The 20,625-nt window shown below is 40.5% G+C and overlaps 1 protein-coding gene across 3 annotated transcripts in view; it reads left to right on the plus strand.

The window, feature by feature from the left end:
• Nucleotides 1-20,625, plus strand: part of Ttn (titin) — a 271,046-nt gene that overhangs the window by 238,912 nt on the left and 11,509 nt on the right. For all 3 annotated transcript variants that reach the window (XM_013512608.1, XM_013512603.1, XM_005373371.2), the window contains 29 exons: nucleotides 334-630; nucleotides 732-1,319; nucleotides 1,434-1,736; nucleotides 1,855-2,151; nucleotides 3,454-3,741; nucleotides 3,853-4,152; nucleotides 4,410-4,712; nucleotides 4,813-5,118; nucleotides 5,231-6,997; nucleotides 7,307-7,600; nucleotides 8,417-8,704; nucleotides 8,817-9,116; nucleotides 9,211-11,277; nucleotides 11,374-11,676; nucleotides 11,778-12,083; nucleotides 12,178-12,468; nucleotides 12,620-12,916; nucleotides 13,036-13,341; nucleotides 14,249-14,554; nucleotides 14,640-14,921; nucleotides 15,096-15,689; nucleotides 15,801-16,088; nucleotides 16,191-16,490; nucleotides 17,025-17,327; nucleotides 17,600-17,902; nucleotides 18,005-18,589; nucleotides 18,714-19,019; nucleotides 19,120-19,419; nucleotides 20,040-20,615. In XM_013512608.1, coding sequence (XP_013368062.1) covers nucleotides 334-630; nucleotides 732-1,319; nucleotides 1,434-1,736; nucleotides 1,855-2,151; nucleotides 3,454-3,741; nucleotides 3,853-4,152; nucleotides 4,410-4,712; nucleotides 4,813-5,118; nucleotides 5,231-6,997; nucleotides 7,307-7,600; nucleotides 8,417-8,704; nucleotides 8,817-9,116; nucleotides 9,211-11,277; nucleotides 11,374-11,676; nucleotides 11,778-12,083; nucleotides 12,178-12,468; nucleotides 12,620-12,916; nucleotides 13,036-13,341; nucleotides 14,249-14,554; nucleotides 14,640-14,921; nucleotides 15,096-15,689; nucleotides 15,801-16,088; nucleotides 16,191-16,490; nucleotides 17,025-17,327; nucleotides 17,600-17,902; nucleotides 18,005-18,589; nucleotides 18,714-19,019; nucleotides 19,120-19,419; nucleotides 20,040-20,615 — 13,044 coding nt within the window. The remainder of the gene's footprint in view (nucleotides 1-333; nucleotides 631-731; nucleotides 1,320-1,433; nucleotides 1,737-1,854; nucleotides 2,152-3,453; nucleotides 3,742-3,852; nucleotides 4,153-4,409; nucleotides 4,713-4,812; nucleotides 5,119-5,230; nucleotides 6,998-7,306; nucleotides 7,601-8,416; nucleotides 8,705-8,816; nucleotides 9,117-9,210; nucleotides 11,278-11,373; nucleotides 11,677-11,777; nucleotides 12,084-12,177; nucleotides 12,469-12,619; nucleotides 12,917-13,035; nucleotides 13,342-14,248; nucleotides 14,555-14,639; nucleotides 14,922-15,095; nucleotides 15,690-15,800; nucleotides 16,089-16,190; nucleotides 16,491-17,024; nucleotides 17,328-17,599; nucleotides 17,903-18,004; nucleotides 18,590-18,713; nucleotides 19,020-19,119; nucleotides 19,420-20,039; nucleotides 20,616-20,625) is intronic.

Here is a 20,625-nt window from a genome sequence, read left to right on the forward strand (position 1 = left end):
GCACAGTATGTATTTATGCAGAAACTATATGACGAGGTTTCTTATAAGGTGGTTCATCTTGTTCCTTTTTTTTCTGCCTATGATAAATTTAGGGCAAATTTTATTATTTAATCTGTTTATTTGACAATTTAAATTTGAATACTGTGACATGTAATGACCTACTGTGAGGAGATTTGGTTGGCTTCAAAGCCAAACAGATATAAAAAAAAAACTGAAATTGAAGTAATATGAGTTCTACTTAGAAGTTTTCTTTTGAGAATGCAAGGAGGTCCACATGGAAAAAAGAAATACTGTAGTAACTGTTCCCTTTCTTCTGATGCTTTATCTTCTTAGAAAAACCAAGCCCACCAGAAAAACTTGGAGTAACCAATGTCACCAAAGATAGTGTTTTCTTGACCTGGTTGAAGCCTGAACATGATGGTGGAAGCAGAATTGCACATTATGTTGTTGAAGCCCTAGAAAAAGGACAGAAAAACTGGGTTAAATGTGCCGTGGTAAAGTCAACCCAGCATGTTGTTTCTGGTCTGAGGGAGAATCATGAATATTTCTTCCGAGTCTCTGCCGAAAACCAAGCTGGTCTGAGTGACCCAAGAGAGCTCCTGCTCCCTGTTCTTGTAAAGGAGCAGCTAGGTATTTCTAATTATATGTAAAACAAAATTTGAACTCATTTACATTGATTTAACTTTTAGGAACTCTTTTTAACCTTCATTTTCCATACTCTTATTTTTCAGAACCACCTGAAATTGATATGAAGAATTTCCCAAGTCACACTGTATATGTTAGAGCTGGTTCAAACCTTAAAGTTGACATCCCAATTTCTGGAAAACCATTACCTAAAGTGACCTTATCAAGAGATGGTGTTCCCCTCAAGGCAACCATGAGATTTAATACTGAAGTTACTGCTGAGAACCTGACAATCAATCTTAAAGAAAGTGTCACAGCTGATGCTGGAAGATATGAGATCACTGCAGCCAACTCCAGTGGAACAACTAAAGCTTTCATTAACATCGTCGTGCTCGACAAGCCTGGTCCTCCAACTGGCCCTGTTGTTATTAGTGACATAACTGAAGAAAGTGTGGTTCTCAAGTGGGAGCCCCCTAAATATGATGGTGGAAGTCAAGTTACCAATTACATTGTACTCAAGAGAGAAACAACTACTGCAGTATGGACTGAGGTGTCTACAACAGTTGCCAGAACAATGATTAAAGTCATGAAGCTGACCACTGGACAAGAATACCAATTTCGCATCAAGGCAGAAAATCGCTTTGGTATCAGTGATCACATAGATTCAGCTTGTGTGGTTGTCAAACTACCATACAGTAAGTTGCCAAACTTTTCAAAGATCCCAGGTTTTCATTTACTAAGTGTTTCTATTAACCTGCTAAGTGTTTCTAAGTGTTTCTATTAACCTATGGAATTTTTCTCTTTTGTAGCAACACCTGGACCACCATCAACACCATGGGTCACTAATGTCACTCGTGAAAGCATCACTGTGAGCTGGCATGAGCCGGTGTCCAATGGAGGCAGTGCTGTCACAGGCTATCACTTGGAGATGAAAGACAGAAACAGTATTTTATGGCAAAAAGCCAACAAAATGCTCATCCGCACAACTCACTTCAAAGTCACAACCATCAGTGCTGGACTTATTTATGAATTCAGGGTGTATGCAGAAAATGCTGCTGGTGTTGGAAAACCCAGCCATTCTTCTGAACCAGTCTTGGCCATCGATGCATGCGGTATGTGTCTGTGATGAAGAGAATATTTCTGGCAACTGAGAAATGCAGATCTCATTTCTGCAAAGCAAATTAAATTTATATAAGTGCCGCTAATCAGCTCTCTCTCTTATTCCTACAGAACCCCCAAGAAATCTTCGTATTACTGACATTTCAAAGAACTCTGTCAACCTTTCATGGCAACAACCAGCTTTTGATGGAGGAAGCAAGATTACAGGGTACATTGTTGAGAGACGTGACCTTCCAGATGGCAGATGGACCAAGGCCAGCTTCACTAATGTTATTGAGACCCAATTCACTGTCTCCGGCTTGATTCAGAATTCCCAGTATGAATTCCGTGTCTTCTCCAGGAATGCCGTGGGCTCCATCAGCAATCCCTCTGAAGTTGTGGGCCCTGTTACATGCATCGATTCTTATGGTAAGCAATTTTAGCGCTTTACATCCCAACATCTTTTTAATTCAATATTTTCCCCTTATTTTAATAACTTCTACTATATGCTTTAATGAGGTTTTTGGAAGAAAGTATAAACTAACTGACATACTTAGGAAAATTCATTAAGCTCTCCGTATTTCTTCGTTGTAAAAGATACTACAAAGATTTGGACTATAGGATATCTAAAGGCCCTCAAGTTCAATAATTCTTTGTATGATCTGGCACTTTCATTCTGCTTTAAATTATCAGCCCATAATTAAATCCATAGGTGCATTCCACAGAAAATTGCTTTTAAAATAAATATAAAACTAAACAGATTTTGAAGACAGCATTAGCAGCAGCTAAGATTTATTGCCTAAATATCATGGATTCTCTCCCTTGGTTCTAACAGCCCTAAGTTAGCCCATTTTACAGAAACGCAGGCTTAAAGTGCGAATGCAGCTTCCCCAAGTTCAAGTAGCTCATTAGTGATGGAGTGAGTTTCTCCAGAGCCCTCACTATGTCACTATCATCCAAAATACATACACTCAACATTCTGGAAAGTAAGTGGCATGTTCAATCAGGAATGTTTTGAAAATTACAATGTCATGCAAGTCAAGTACTCTATAATACTTTTTTAAAAGTCTTCCATTATAAAAAGAAATGAGCCATGATAGTGTCCAGGCAAAAGTGTCCACTGCTTCCCTCAAGTGAAGAATTCTAAAGGTGATCTTCGTCAGTCAGGTTTTGTGGACACTGAGTATTTGTGAGGCTGTGAAGCGAAGTTTATTTAGTCCATTTAGCAATAGTCCTGAGAAGTCCAGCAACAAATCCGCATAGTGAATATAGAGCTCTGTGAGCAGAGAACTCAAGCTTCAAAAGTGTATGCTGAACTGACCATACTTGGATAGATAACCATGAACTAGGAAGGGAAATAAAAAGCAATATAGAAACTAGAGTGAGAGAAAGTGTTTAATGCTGCCTGTGTATCAATAATGTACTCACTACTCTATCCCATTTCACCGCTGGAATAACATACACTTAGAAAGCAGTTAAGTGCCTGTGGAATTAGTGTAGTGCTAGTGAGTAACAGAGCTTATTCATAGCCTTCCTTCCCCATCTGAGATAGAAGAGTGATTTATAAAATTTAAAAGGTTAAAATAATAGTTGAATAGGATTAGAATGCATACACACATGCATATGCATATATGTAATGTGGTAAGTGCCAATGACCTTTTGATTGTGCTATGTTTTCATCCTTATAGTATTTTAAAGATTTCTTATCTGTTTTTTTTTTTTCTCTTGCAGGTGGACCTGTAATTGACTTGCCTCTAGAATATACGGAAGTTGTCAAATACAGAGCAGGTACATCAGTGAAGCTCAGAGCTGGCATTTCAGGAAAACCTGAACCCACAATTGAGTGGTATAAAGATGACAAAGAATTACAAACCAATGCACTAGTGTGTGTTGAAAATACCACTGACCTTGCATCTATACTCATCAAAGATGCCAACCGCCTTAACAGTGGCAGCTACGAATTAAAATTAAGGAATGCCATGGGCTCAGCCTCAGCCACCATCAGAGTACAGATCCTTGGTAGGTGTTTAGTACAAACCAGTGTCATATTTGGTTGGCCTAAGCCTTAGTAATTTTGAATTAGTAGCTTTTAAAAAGTACTAACGTACTGTTTTGTTCTTTCACTGACAGATAAACCAGGACCTCCTGGTGGCCCAATTGAATTTAAAACTGTGACTGCTGAAAAGATAACCCTTCTCTGGCAGCCTCCAGCAGATGATGGTGGTGCAAAAATCACTCACTACATTGTAGAAAGGCGTGAGACAAGCCGTGTTGTGTGGTCTATGGTGGCTGAAAATTTGGAAGAGTGCATCATTACAACCACCAAAATTATTAAAGGAAATGAATACATCTTCCGGGTTCGAGCTGTGAACAAATATGGAATTGGCGAGTCCCTGGAATCAGAGCCAGTTGTGGCCAAGAATGCATTTGGTGAGATATAATTTCATTAAGAAATTGAAATAAAAATCACAATTTAAAAATAAATATAAACTATTTTTCTAGGCTGCAAATATGTTTTCTTAAGACACTTTTCTTTTGTGTCACATTTTGTCTCCTTACTGTCCTTTTTGCAAAGTGGAAAATATAATAAATAAAACAACTATTCTTTAGATACAAAGCTCAAAAAGTAGAATTTATAAGGAATGTTGATCACTTAAATTCATCTGCCTTTTTTTTTTTCTAAACAGTTACACCTGGGCCACCAAGTGTACCAGAGGTGACAAAGATTACCAAGAATTCAATGACCGTTGTCTGGAACAGGCCACTTGCAGATGGTGGTAATGAAATAAGTGGCTATTTCCTTGAAAAACGAGACAAGAAGAGTCTAGGATGGTTTAAAGTAGTAAAGGAGACCATCCGTGACACGAGACAGAAGGTGACAGGACTCACAGAGCACAATGACTATCAATACCGAGTTTGTGCTGTAAATGCTGCTGGAATGGGTCCATTTTCTGAACCATCCGACTTCTACAAAGCTGCTGATCCTATTGGTAAGTGGCCATACATGCAGCATCTTCACCTATGTCTTTTCTGTGTGACTGAACTGCACACGATCATGTGTATTTACTGTATTGTGAATGGCCATTCCAGATCCTCCAGGTCCGCCTGCCAAGATAAGAATTGCAGATTCCACTAAGTCATCCATCACTCTTGGCTGGAGTAAACCTGTCTATGATGGGGGCAGTGCTATTACTGGATACATTGTCGAGATGAGACAAGGAGAGGAAGAGGAATGGACTACTGTCTCTACCAAAGGCGAGGTCAGAACTACAGAATATGTGGTATCGAACCTACAACCTGGAGTCAATTACTACTTCCAAGTATCTGCAGTCAACTGTGCTGGACAAGGAGAACCTATAAAAATGACCGAACCTGTACAAGCTAAAGATATACTTGGTATGTACAAATAGGGGTGACTATGTTTTTCTTTTTTATTAGAGTACTTCCAGGGAAAGACTCATTTTCTTGCTTTTAACATCCACTGTATATGTCCATTTTATGTCTACAGAGGAACCAGAGATTGACCTAGACGTGGCTCTCAGATCATCTCTTATAGCCAAGGCTGGTGAAGATGTACAAGTCTTGATTCCCTTCAAAGGCAGACCTCCACCTACTGTCACCTGGAGGAAAGATGAGAAGAATCTTGGCAGCGATACCAGATACAGCATTCAAAACACTGATTCATCTTCTTTACTCATTATTCCTCAAGTTACTCGCAATGATACAGGCAAATATATTCTGACAATAGAAAATGGAGTTGGCCAGCCAAAGTCTTCCACTGTGAATGTTAAAGTGCTCGATACCCCAGCTGCCTGCCAGAAACTACAGGTCAAACACGTTTCTCGTGGCACAGTCACTTTGTTCTGGGATCCTCCTCTCATCGATGGAGGCTCTCCCATAATAAATTATGTCATTGAAAAGAGAGATGCCACAAAGAGAACGTGGTCTTCTGTGTCACACAAATGTTCTAGTACATCCTTTAAGGTCACAGATTTGTCAGAGAAAATTCCATTCTTCTTCAGAGTTCTTGCAGAAAATGAAATGGGAGTTGGAGAACCCTGTGAAACTACGGAGCCAGTGAAAGCTGCTGAAGTACCAGCTCCTATACGTGATCTCTCAGTGAAAGATTCCACAAAGACATCTGTTATCCTGAACTGGACCAAGCCTGACTTTGATGGTGGAAGCGTCATCACGGAATATGTTGTGGAAAGGAAAGGTAAAGGCGAACAAACGTGGTCGTATGCTGGCATAAGTAAATCATGTGAAATCGAGATTAGCCAACTAAAAGAACTGTCAGTCCTGGAATTCAGAGTGTTCGCTAAAAACGAGAAAGGACTGAGCGATTCTGTCACTATTGGACCACTTACAGTGAAAGAACTTGTAATAACACCGGAAGTTGACCTATCAGAAATCCCTGGAGCACAAATCTCAGTGAGAATTGGGCATAATGTACACCTTGAATTACCTTATAAAGGAAAACCCAAACCTTCTATCAGTTGGCTGAAAGATGGTTTGCCCCTGAAAGAAAGTGAAAATGTTCGCTTCAGTAAAACTGAAAACAAGATCACCTTGAGTATTAAGAATGTCAAGAAAGAACATGGAGGAAAGTACACTGTTATTCTGGATAACGCAGTGTGCAGAAACTCATTTCCCATTACTATCATCACCCTCGGCCCACCTTCAAAGCCCAAAGGACCCATTCGATTTGATGAAATCAAGGCTGACAGTGCCATCATGTCCTGGGATATACCAGATGATGATGGAGGAGGAGAAATTACTTGTTACAGCATTGAGAAGCGGGAAGCTTCACAAACTAACTGGAAGATGGTATGTTCAAGTGTTGCCAGGACAACTTTCAAAGTTCCTAATCTAGTCAAAGATGCTGAATACCAGTTTAGAGTTAGGGCAGAAAACAGATACGGAGTCAGTGAACCACTTGTCTCCAATCTTATTGTGGCAAAACACCAGTTCAGGATTCCTGGTCCCCCAGGAAAGCCAGTTATATACAATGTGACCTCTGATGGTATGTCACTAACTTGGGATGCACCAGTTTATGATGGTGGCTCAGAAGTTACTGGATTCCATGTCGAAAAGAAAGAAAGAAACAGCATCCTCTGGCAAAGAGTTAACATGTCACCAATATCTGGAAGAGAATATAGAGCGACTGGGTTAATAGAAGGACTGGATTACCAATTCCGAGTATATGCTGAAAATTCTGCTGGTCTCAGCTCACCCAGTGACCCAAGCAAGTTTACCTTAGCTGTCTCCCCAGTGGGTAAGTGACTATTATTCAAATATATTTAATTCAGCAAGCAGTGTGTTAGTAACAAATAAATCATCCTTTTCTTCCATGTATCATCTTTCTTGCTTTTTGTCACTAAACAACAGATTATATAAAGCAAGAAGAATGTTTTAAATAAGTCTAATGAAATAATTTAAAGCTTTTAAGTATTATGAAACAGAAAGTTGAAATTAATGAGTAAAATGTGTTTGGGGGATTTATGTATGCTGTTTTTCTTCCATAGATGATTAAGAGCTGGTTATAGATATAATGATTCAATTAACTTCCTTATGACTTTTTCAGATCCACCTGGAACTCCCGACTACATTGATGTCACCAGGGAAACCATCACACTTAAGTGGAACCCACCACTGCGTGATGGAGGCAGTAAGATTGTGGCCTATAGCATTGAGAAACGGCAAGGCGATGATCGCTGGATGAGGTGCAACTTTACTGATGTCAGTGAATGTCAGTACACAGTTACAGGACTTAGTCCTGGGGATCGGTATGAGTTCAGAATAATTGCAAGAAATGCCGTTGGAACTATAAGCCCACCCTCTCAGTCTTCTGGTATTATTATGACAAGAGATGAAAATGGTAAGTGTTTCTGACTGATTTCCATATGACTAAGAATAACTGAACTTTTAAAAAAATACTCTGGACCTCTGCTCTATAAAGGGGGAACAGAAACACCATTACTCAAGGTTGTTATGGGGATGAATTAGGACTTTTCTGTCTTTCAGATAAAGAAAAGAAAAAGCATAATTGGCATCAGTTATTTTTACCATGTCTGTCTATTATTTTACTCCTTTCCCACATTAAGAGCAAAGATGAGTTTTTAACTTTGTAATTTTAACTCTTTACAGTACATAAATAAAAAGGGTCCTTAGAATAGCTATCCAGCTGTACTGGAGCTATTAAAATACAACACTCGGGGCTGGGGATTTAGCTCAGCGGCAAAAGCACCTGCCTGGCAAGCGCAAGGTCGTGAGTTCGGTTCCTGGTACCGGAGAAAAACCAAAAAAAACAAAAACAAAAACAAAAAAAATACAACACTTATCCACAAACAGAATCATCCCTTGGCTTACTTGCAGCTGATGGCCTCCTACAGATACTTGTTTGAATACGCAGCACTATTAGAAAGTAAATGGCCTGTAAATATTTCCATTTCTCTTCTTACAAATGGCAACGCAAAATTACTAACATGACTGATATAACAAAGGGAAAAGGTTATGATAGACAAGTGTTTAATCCCATAGTCTAAACTCTTAATTGCTAATCCTTTTTAAATAGACTTTGGTAGCACATAGGTCATTATCTTTCTATTCTTTATGATGTGGTGCAAATGAAAAATACATTTTATATATCTATATTAAGTCAAATTAATATATAGTATTTCTATTTCTCTTATAGTTCCACCAACAGTAGAGTTTGGCCCCGAGTACTTTGATGGTGTCACTATTAAGTCTGGAGAGAGCCTTAGAATTAAAGCTTTGGTACAAGGACGACCAGTACCTCGAGTAACTTGGTTCAAAGATGGAGTTGAAATCGAAAAGAGGATGAATATGGAAATAACTGATGTCCTTGGATCTACCAGCCTCTTTGTTAGAGATGCTACTCGAGACCATAGAGGCGTGTATACAGTGGAAGCCAAAAACGTATCTGGCTCCACAAAAGCAGATATTAAAGTGAAAGTACAAGGTACTTTTAAAGAACTTCTCAGTGTTCCAATTAAAAGGATCTGGGTTAGTGACATGCCTTGTATTTTAATGGCAAGGTAAAGGAAACTAACTATAGATACTTTTTCTTGTAGATACACCAGGAAAAGTAGTTGGGCCAATACGATTCACCAATATTACTGGTGAGAAGATGACCCTGTGGTGGGATGCGCCACTCAATGACGGCTGTGCTCCTGTTACCCACTACATCATTGAAAAGCGAGAAACAAGCAGACTTGCTTGGGCATTAATTGAAGATAAATGTGAAGCCCAGAGTTACACTGCCATCAAACTAATAACTGGCAATGAATACCAATTCCGTGTTTCTGCAGTTAACAAGTTTGGTGTTGGGAGACCACTTGATTCTGACCCAGTGATTGCTCAAATACAGTACAGTAAGTTCCCATTTTTATAAATGGTACTATGGTATAAGATTAACTTTCCAACCAAATATATCTAACTGGCTTTCTGTTTTCTTTCATTTTATAGCGGTTCCTGATGCCCCTGGCACTCCAGAGCCTAGCAATGTAACGGGCAATAGTATTACCCTGACATGGGCAAGGCCAGATTCTGATGGTGGCAATGAGATTCAGCATTACATCCTTGAAAGGAGAGAAAAGAAAAGTACAAGATGGGTAAAAGTGATCAGCAAACGCCCAATCTCTGAAACAAGATTCAAAGTCACTGGTCTGATAGAAGGCAACGAGTATGAATTCCATGTCATGGCTGAAAATTCAGCCGGAGTAGGACCTGCAAGTGGCATCTCAAGACTAATTAAATGTAGAGAGCCTGTTAACCCACCTGGTGCTCCCACAGTGGTAAAAGTGACAGACACATCAAAGACAACTGTAAGCTTAGAATGGTCCAGGCCAGTCTTTGATGGAGGACTGGAAATAATTGGGTACATCATAGAAATGTGCAAAGCTGACCTAGGAGACTGGCACAAGGTGAATACAGAGCCATGTGTGAAAACAAGATACACGGTCACTGATTTACAAGCAGGCGAAGAATACAAATTCCGGGTTAGTGCTATCAACAGTGCTGGAAAAGGAGACAGCTGTGAAGTGACTGGTACAATTAAAGCAGTTGACCGACTAACAGCTCCTGAATTAGACATTGATGCAAGCTTCAAACAGACTCACATTGTGAGAGCTGGTGCCAGTATTCGCCTTTTTATTGCCTTCCGGGGTAGACCTACTCCTACAGCAGTGTGGAGCAAGCCAGACTCTAACCTTAGTATTCGGGCTGACATCCACACAACAGACTCCTTCAGCACCCTTACTGTGGAAAACTGCAACAGAAATGATGCAGGGAAATACACCCTTACTGTGGAAAACAACAGTGGTAGTAAGTCCATTACATTCACTGTGAAGGTGCTAGACTCTCCAGGACCACCTGGTCCAATTACCTTCAAAGATGTGACTCGGGGATCTGCTACATTGATGTGGGATGCACCTCTACTTGATGGCGGTGCCCGAATCCATCACTATGTGGTAGAGAAACGAGAAGCAAGCCGCCGTAGCTGGCAAGTTGTCAGTGAAAAATGTACTCGTCAGATCTTCAAGGTTAGTGACCTAGCAGAAGGCGTTCCATACTATTTCCGTGTTTCTGCACAAAATGAGTATGGTGTTGGTGAACCATATGAAATGCCAGAACCAGTTGTAGCCACAGAACAGCCTGCTCCACCTAGGAGACTTGATATTGTCGATACTAGCAAATCCTCTGCAGTCTTAGCATGGCTTAAACCTGAACATGATGGAGGCAGCCGGATTACTGGTTACCTCCTTGAAATGAGACAAAAGGGATCTGACTTCTGGGTTGAAGCTGGTCACACCAAGCAGCTGACTTTCACAGTCGAACGCCTTGTTGAGAACACTGAATATGAATTCCGCGTGAAGGCTAGGAACGATGCTGGCTATAGTGAACCCAGAGAGGCCTTCTCATCTGTCATCATCAAAGAGCCTCAAATTGAGCCAACTGCTGATCTCACTGGAATTACCAACCAGCTCATAACTTGCAAAGCAGGAAGCCCATTCACCATTGATGTGCCAATCAGTGGTCGTCCAGCCCCCAGAGTAACATGGAAACTGGAGGAAATGAGACTTAAGGAGACTGATCGAGTGAGTATCATAACAACAAAAGATAGGACCACCCTCTCTGTAAAGGAGAGCATGAGAGGTGACTCTGGAAGATACTTCTTAACCCTGGAAAACACAGCTGGTGTTAAAACATTTACTGTCACAGTTGTGGTCATTGGAAGGCCAGGTCCGGTAACCGGACCCATCGAAGTCTCATCTGTCTCGGCTGAATCATGTATCCTGTCGTGGGCTGAACCGAAAGATGATGGAGGAACTGAAATTACTAATTACATAGTTGAAAAGCGTGAATCGGGTACAACAGCTTGGCAGCTCATCAATTCCAGCGTCAAGCGCACACAGATTAAAGTCACTCACCTCACAAAATACAAGGAGTACTCTTTCCGGGTCAGTTCAGAAAACAGATTTGGTGTGAGCAAGCCTGTAGAATCAGCGCCAATTGTTGCTGAGCATCCATTTGGTAAGAAAAATAAAAATCAGACTTCAAAGTCTCTATTTTATTTGCACTGAAATGTACAAAATTTTATCCATGTCTGATACCTTTGCTTATATTTAGTCCCACCAAGTGCTCCTACCAGACCTGAAGTCTACTATGTGTCTGCCAATGCCATGTCTATTCGCTGGGAAGAACCCTACCATGATGGTGGCAGTAAAGTCATTGGCTACTGGGTTGAGAAGAAAGAACGTAACACCATTCTTTGGGTGAAAGAAAACAAAGTGCCATGTTTAGAGTGCAACTACAAGGTGACTGGTTTGGTTGAAGGACTGGAATATCAGTTTAGAACTTATGCACTCAATGCTGCAGGTGTTAGCAAAGCCAGTGAAGCTTCAAGACCTATCATGGCTCAAAATCCAGTTGGTATGTATTGAAATTCAAGGGTACATTTGTTTTTACTATTCTTGGTATTTGCAAAACTCAGAGTTGTATTTTTTAACCTTATGTTTTTGCATCATCTCTAGACGCACCAGGCAGACCAGAAGTGACAGATGTCACAAGATCAACAGTATCACTGATTTGGTCTGCCCCAGTGTATGACGGAGGCAGCAAGGTTGTGGGCTACATCATAGAGCGTAAGCCAGTCAGTGAGGTTGGAGATGGTCGCTGGCTGAAGTGCAACTATACCATTGTATCAGACAACTTTTTCACTGTAACTGCTCTCAGTGAGGGAGACACTTACGAATTCCGTGTGTTGGCCAAGAATGCAGCAGGTGTCATTAGCAAAGGATCAGAATCTACAGGCCCCGTTACGTGCCGCGATGAATACGGTACAAAATACCTCTGTTCTCCTTTTAAGTTGTCACAATTCACATGAAAATAAACGATCAGATATTCATTTACATCTATTTTGACTATTGACAGCTCCACCCAAAGCCGAACTGGATGCCAGATTACAGGGTGACCTGGTTACCATTAGAGCAGGTTCGGATCTTGTTCTTGATGCTGCAGTTGGTGGCAAGCCTGAACCCAAAATTATCTGGACCAAAGGAGACAAGGAACTCGATCTCTGTGAAAAAGTCTCTTTGCAGTATACCGGCAAAAGAGCAACTGCTGTGATCAAATTCTGTGACAGAAGTGACAGTGGAAAATACACATTAACAGTGAAAAATGCCAGTGGGACCAAGGCCGTCTCTGTCATGGTCAAAGTTCTTGGTAAGCATGTCAAATGTTCTTGCATTTTTATAGCATTTTCTTTTTTATATAGCATTTTCTTTTTTATATAGCATTTTCTTTTTTATATAGCATTTTCAATGTGAGCAGAAAGAATGACCTTCATCATAACTTGCTCCTGTGCCTGTTTCAGACTCCCCTGGCCCATGTGGAAAACTCACTGTCAGCAGAGTAACAGAGGAGAAGTGTACTTTAGCCTGGAGCCTTCCTCAGGAAGATGGAGGAGCAGCTATATCTCACTATATTGTAGAAAGACGCGAGACTAGCAGGCTCAACTGGGTGATCGTTGAAGCTGAATGCCCAACCTTGTCCTATGTAGTTACCAGACTCATCAAGAACAACGAATACACATTCAGAGTGAGGGCAGTAAACAAGTACGGCCCTGGTGTGCCTGTTGAATCAGAGCCAATTGTAGCTCGAAACTCATTCAGTGAGTATCAACATTTTTTGCAACAATTTGGTGATTGAAATGTGATGGGATCAGGGAAGAGGGGCAGTCATGTTAATCTGATTTTGCTGATCACCTTTATTTTCATAAAACATAAACAGCTATTCCATCACAACCCGGCATACCTGAAGAAGTTGGGGCTGGCAAAGAGCATATCATTATTCAGTGGACAAAACCAGAATCTGATGGTGGCAATGAGATCAGCAACTACCTGGTAGATAAACGTGAGAAGAAGAGCCTGCACTGGACACGTGTCAACAGAGATTACGTGGTGTATGACACCAGGCTGAAGGTGACCAGCCTGATGGAAGGTTGTGATTACCAGTTCCGAGTGACTGCAGTGAATGCCGCTGGTAACAGTGAACCTAGTGAAGCTTCCAACTTCATTTCATGCAGAGAACCATCATGTGAGTTCTACAAATCATACACTAGCCTCATGTTCATAAAAGCCACATGATGAATAATTTTCTGACATGCCAATTAAACTTGTATAATTTATGAAAAGTATATATCTGGAAAAGCATATGCTTCTTAGTGTGATCTTAAACACAGCCTACAGAGAACATTTTAACTATTACATCTATTGGTAAGTTAGCAGTTAGCATTGCTGAAAAAATTTGCAGTAGTTTTTCTAATTTATGAAAAATAAATTATTATACTACCAATATAAAAGACAAATTATTATACTACCAATGTGAAAGATATATTTTGTGAATCTTTAGAGAGAAATGCATCATACTGATCATAAGCACTGAAGAGAAGCAAATTCCCTTTTAAAAAGAAGCTCAGCAGAACATAAAGTCTCTAATATTTTAATGTTACTGGCAAGATCATTATTATAAGGACTTCAAAACAAGTGAGAAATCTTTTTACAGAGTTTGAGCTCAAGTGCTAAAATAAGTCTTTGGGGCTGAACAGGGAAGATGACAAAATACTGATTCCTGTATTCATTAGAATTATAGAGATGACAAGTAATATTAACCCAGTGAAAGATGAGCAACTACAGAAAAGTCCCTGAAGACGGGTTAAGCAATGAGCTGATCTAATAAAGAAGAATATATTATAGCTAGCCACATCAGTAGAGAAGAAACATTTACCTTTCTAAAGTAGTATATTTCTTAAAATAATAATAGTGATCACATCACATACACTGCCCTCCTATAATACCAAAAGAGCCCATTTACAAAGATGGTCTTGGTAAATATGGACAAAGAGCAATAGTGTCTCTGTGAATCTTGAAAACAAATAAAAACAACTCAAGTCTCAACGTTTTTATTTGTATAACATCTACATTCCACTTTTTAAATTCTATAGATACCCCTGGACCACCTTCTGCCCCAAGAGTTGTTGATACCACCAAACGCAGCATTAGTTTGGCATGGACCAAGCCCATGTATGATGGTGGTGCTGACATCATAGGATATGTACTTGAAATGCAAGAGAAAGACACTGACCAGTGGTACCGAGTGCATACCAATGCCACAATAAGAAATACTGAATTCACTGTGCCAGACCTTAAAATGGGCCAGAAATACTCTTTCCGAGTTGCTGCTGTGAATGTGAAGGGTATGAGTGAATACAGCGAAACAACTGCTGAAATTGAGCCTGTGGAAAGACTAGGTATTTACTATATAAGCTTTTAAGTGAATTATTTTCTCATCACACCTATTCTCAAATTAATTAAATGTTGATATTTTCTTTCCAGAAATACCAGATCTTGAGCTTGCAGATGATCTAAAGAAAACTGTGACCATCAGGGCTGGGGCCTCATTGCGCCTGATGGTGTCTGTATCTGGTAGACCACCTCCCGTCATCACATGGAGCAAGAAGGGCATTGACCTTGCAAACCGGGCAATTATCGACAACACGGAAAGCTACTCTTTACTTATTGTGGACAAGGTTAATCGGTATGATGCTGGAAAATACACAATTGAAGCTGAAAATCAATCTGGCAAGAAATCAGCAACAGTCCTTGTTAAAGTATATGGTAAGTATCTTTCTTAAAATTGGCTATGCCGTGAGTAGATTCTCTAAAAAGGTACAGCTTGACCTCTGATCACCTTTCCAGAAAGGACCTATGTTGTTGATTATATTTTCCTGAAAAAAAGTCTATCAACTAAACAGCCAAAGAGGAAGTACCATCTTTTGTTCTTTTTTTCAGATACTCCTGGTCCCTGTCCTTCGGTGAAAATTAAGGAAGTATCAAGAGATTCTGTGACTATTACGTGGGAAATTCCCACAATTGATGGTGGTGCTCCAGTCAACAACTATATCATTGAGAAGCGTGAAGCTGCCATGAGAGCATTCAAAACTGTAACCACCAAATGCAGCAAGACACTTTACCGAATTTCTGGACTTGTAGAAGGAATGATGTACTATTTCAGAGTGCTTCCAGAAAACATTTATGGCATTGGAGAGCCCTGTGAGACATCTGATGCTGTTTTGGTCTCAGAAGTGCCCCTGGTGCCTACAAAATTGGAAGTGGTCGATGTCACCAAATCCACTGTTACTCTTGCCTGGGAAAAACCACTCTACGATGGTGGTAGCCGACTCACTGGCTATGTTCTGGAAGCCTGTAAAGCTGGCACAGAAAGATGGATGAAGGTTGCCACCTTAAAACCCACAGTCCTAGAGCACACTGTTATCTCCTTAAATGAAGGTGAACAATACTTATTTAGAGTGAGGGCACAAAATGAGAAAGGTGTATCTGAACCAAGAGAGATCGTCACAGCGGTGACTGTACAAGACCTCAGAGGTGTGTACTAAACAGCCAAAAAATAACAGTAAAGTAAAAACTATTTTGAGTTCATGCTACTTCATTGTTAGAAAAAAATGCTTAAAAATAAATGCCTCCTTTCTTTTTCAGTGTTGCCAACAATTGATCTTTCCACAATACCTCAAAAGACCATCCATGTCCCTGCTGGCAGACCAATCGAGCTGGTAATACCCATCACCGGTCGTCCACCTCCTACTGCTTCATGGTTCTTTTCTGGTTCTAAACTGAAAGAATCAGAACGTGTCACAGTTGAAACTCACACTAAAGTAACTAAGTTAACCATTCGTGAAACCACTATCAGAGATACTGGAGAATACACACTTGAACTAAAAAATGTTACTGGAACTACTTCAGACACCATTAAAGTTATCATTCTTGGTAAGGATATGTGATAAAGATATGAAAGAGCTATTGATCTTCAGTTACCCAATTTTGATTTGAAGTAAAAGCTAATTTCTTGGCTTTCTTTTTCTTTTATAGACAAGCCTGGTCCACCAACTGGACCCATAAAGATTGATGAAATTGATGCTACGTCAGTTACTATTTCCTGGGAAGCACCCGAGTTGGATGGTGGTGCCCCACTGAGTGGTTATGTGGTAGAACAACGTGATGCTCATCGTCCAGGATGGCTGCCCGTTTCCGAATCAGTGACTAGACCAACATTTAAGTTTACCAGACTCACAGAAGGAAATGAGTATGTGTTCCGTGTGGCTGCAACAAACCGCTTCGGGATTGGCTCATACTTGCAGTCTGAGGTCATAGAATGCCGCAGCAGCATCAGTAAGTCCTTGGGCCTTTCGGCCACCCTCCCTACCTCTGATTCCAAATAGCCACCAAGAGAAATTTGTTTTTCTTATGCCCTGCTGTGAAGAAAAATAGCTCACCAAGTTAACTACGTGATTGAAGGTTTCTAAACCTCATTTCCTTAGAAGTTTTCAACAAGGTTAATTTAATTACCTCATTCTTCTGAAAGAGAGGAGAAAGGAGTTAGGAAAAGCAGACTGAAAGATGGAAAGAAGGGAGGAAGGGACGGACAGAGGGCCTGATGAAAAGGAGGCAGAGTGGGTACGAAGGAGGAAAGATAGGCTATGTTGTGATAAAAATAGTACAGAGTGCATACATAATAAATGTTTATAACTTTGAAGAAAATAAGGAGCAGCAAAAAAGTACAAAAGTAAAAGCATTGGGGAAATAGCCATAGGTGTCACATATCATTTAAAATATCAGCTGAAAGCTACGATACACACAAATACATGAGCCCTTATTGTAATTTATTCATATTGCCATATTGTTCTTATCTTTGTCTTGCTGCAGGTATTCCTGGACCTCCAGAAACATTACAGATATTTGATGTCTCCCGTGATGGCATGACACTTACTTGGTACCCACCTGAAGATGACGGTGGCTCCCAAGTGACTGGATATATTGTGGAGCGCAAAGAAGTGAGAGCAGACCGATGGGTCCGTGTAAATAAAGTACCAGTGACAATGACACGGTACCGCTCCACTGGCCTTATTGAAGGCTTAGAATATGAACACCGTGTCACAGCCATTAATGCAAGAGGGACTGGAAAACCAAGTCGTCCTTCCAAGCCAGTAGTTGCCATGGATCCAATTGGTAAACACATTTTGCATAAGTCAAATTTACTGAGATATAATTCAGATGTAGTAAAATTCGTCCTTCTGTAGTATATAGTTCTGTGAGTTCTGAAAAGTGTACTGTTTGGGAATTGCCACCACAAACTATAGAATGCAAAATACAGAAAACAAAAAAGAGTGTAATGCTAACACGTCCGTATTTCAACAATTCACTAAATTTGCAAGATGGCACCATTAATTTTCAACTTTACAGCAGCTTTAACAAGTATGTGTTTGTTATCTTCTTCCCAGCTCCACCAGGAAAGCCACAAAATCCAAGAGTTACTGATACAACAAGGACATCAGTCTCCTTGGCCTGGAGTGTTCCAGAAGATGAAGGAGGATCTAAAGTCACAGGCTACTTGATTGAAATGCAAAAAGTAGATCAACACGAATGGACCAAATGTAATACTACTCCAACCAAGATTCGGGAGTATACTCTAACACATCTACCTCAGGGCGCCGAATACAGATTCCGTGTCTTAGCTTGTAATGCTGGCGGACCTGGGGAGCCTGCTGAGGTACCAGGAACAGTCAAAGTCACTGAAATGCTTGGTAAGATATATGACCATTCCCTTTTGGCTATAATTGCCTTAAGACTTTCCTTCTCCCCTCCCACCAAAGAATTCTAAATTGTAACCCTACCTTTTTCCCTAGAATATCCTGACTATGAACTTGATGAAAGATACCAGGAAGGTGTCTGTGTAAGACAAGGTGGAGTCATCAGACTTACCATACCAATCAAAGGAAAACCATTCCCAATATGTAAATGGACCAAGGAAGGCCAGGATATTAGTAAACGTGCCATGATTGCAACATCTGAAACGCACACTGAACTTGTGATCAAAGAAGCAGACAGGAATGATTCTGGAACCTATGATTTGGTTCTGGAAAATAAATGTGGCAAGAAGACTCTTTACATCAAGGTCAAAGTAATAGGAAGTCCCAACACTCCTGAAGGGCCACTTGAATATGATGACATACAAGCCCGCTCTGTAAGGGTCAGTTGGAGAGCTCCTTCTGATGATGGTGGTGCCGACATCTTAGGCTACATACTTGAGCGAAGAGAAGTGCCTAAGGCTGCCTGGTATACCATTGATTCTAGAGTCCGGGGCACATCTCTGGTGGTAAAAGGCCTCAAAGAAAATGTGGAATACCATTTCCGTGTCTCAGCAGAAAACCAGTTTGGCATAAGCAAACCCTTGAAATCTGAGGAACCAGTAATACCAAAAACACCACTGAGTAAGTGCTCTGGAAACCACAGTACTGAAACAATTATTTCATTATCTTGTGTTTTTAAATGAAAGCCATCATCTTACAAGTTTTGTGACTGTAACACGCATGTGTTTTCCACTTACATTAATAGATCCTCCAGAACCTCCAAGCAATCCTCCAGAAGTACTTGATGTGACCAAGAGTTCTGTTAGCTTGTCCTGGTCCCGTCCCAAAGATGATGGTGGCTCTCGAGTCACAGGTTACTACATTGAACGTAAGGAGACATCAACTGACAAATGGGTCAGACACAACAAGACTCAGATAACCACCACAATGTACACTGTCACTGGACTTGTTCCTGATGCTGAATATCAGTTCCGCATCATTGCCCAGAACGATGTTGGCCTCAGCGAGACCAGCCCCGCTTCTGAACCAGTTGTTTGCAAAGATCCATTCGGTAAGGAAAAAGTTTCCAATAAAGCAAAGCCATCTTTAGTCTTGTTCTCTTTATTTCACAGGTAAATCTGACTCTTTTCAATCATCTTAAAATATTTCAGATAAACCAAGCCAACCAGGAGAACTTGAGATTCTTTCACTGTCCAAAGACAGTGTCACTCTACAGTGGGAGAAACCTGAATGTGATGGTGGCAAAGAAATCCTTGGATACTGGGTTGAATATAGGCAGTCTGGAGACAGTGCTTGGAAGAAGAGCAATAAGGAGCGCATCAAGGACAGGCAGTTCACCATCGGGGGATTGCTTGAAGCTACTGAATACGAATTCAGGGTCTTTGCTGAGAATGAGACTGGACTTAGCAGACCTCGAAGAACAGCTATGTCTATAAAGACTAAGTTAACATGTAAGTAGCTGGTAGCTCTCTCTACTTACAATTTACAAACTAAACAACATGTGAAGACTAATTTTTCCTCTACACTAAGTAGAACTGTGCCAAGCCTTATTGGAAAGCAAGTGTATGGAAATAAACTACTCGTGCTGGTATAGGCACACACAGGGGATAGCTGATAAGTTTCATAGGAAGCCAGTGCAAGAACATAATGCCAGCAGGAAACATTAGGTGCGGTAAACTAAGGACATTCCTGGAGTAATTTCCCTCTGATGTAACGTGTTATTTATACTTCTTAAAACTTGAAAGGTTAACAAATGTACTTCAATGAACCTAAGAGCAATAACACTGTAGTTTATAGAGAGGACTATAGAAGGCTCCCTAGAACTTTATATCACATTATTAATGTCCTCCCAGTCATCTACGTAATGATGTGTTGAAGGGCTCATTTAATCCCAGTTTTCCATCTGTCCTAGGAAAATGACTTTAAAAATTTTTAAGAATTAGACTTATATGTAAATCATAGTATCTAACAGTGTTAGTCAATAGAATAAATTCATTCCTGATATACAAGGACAGAGGATTATAGATTCAGTGGTAACAATGCATTTAAGATTATCTTTCATCTGCTTCAGCTGGAGAGGCTCCAGGAATACGCAAAGAAATGAAGGATGTTACTACCAAATTGGGCGAAGCTGCTCAGCTCTCATGCCAGATTGTTGGAAGGCCTCTTCCTGACATTAAATGGTACCGATTTGGTAAGGAGCTCGTACAAAGCCGGAAATATAAAATGTCTTCAGATGGACGCACACATACTCTGACAGTAATGACGGAGGAACAAGAAGATGAAGGTGTCTATACCTGTGTAGCTAGCAACGAAGTTGGTGAAGTAGAAACCAGTAGTAAGCTTCTCCTGCAGGCAGCACCACAGTTCCATCCGGGTTACCCACTGAAAGAGAAATATTATGGTGCTGTGGGTTCTACACTTCGAATCCATGTTATGTACATTGGTCGTCCAGTACCTGCCATGACTTGGTTCTACGGGCAGAAACTTTTGCAAAACTCAGAACACACTACTATTGAAAACACTGAGCACTATACTCATCTCGTCATGAAGAATGTTCAACGTAAGACTCATGCTGGGAAATACAAAGTTCAGCTCAGCAATGTCTTTGGAACAGTTGATGCCATCCTTGATGTGGAAATACAAGGTATTTTGGT

The sequence above is a fragment of the Chinchilla lanigera genome, unplaced genomic scaffold (genome assembly GCF_000276665.1).
Source record: "Chinchilla lanigera isolate Chin_1 unplaced genomic scaffold, ChiLan1.0 scaffold00002, whole genome shotgun sequence".
NCBI lineage: Eukaryota > Metazoa > Chordata > Mammalia > Rodentia > Chinchillidae > Chinchilla > Chinchilla lanigera.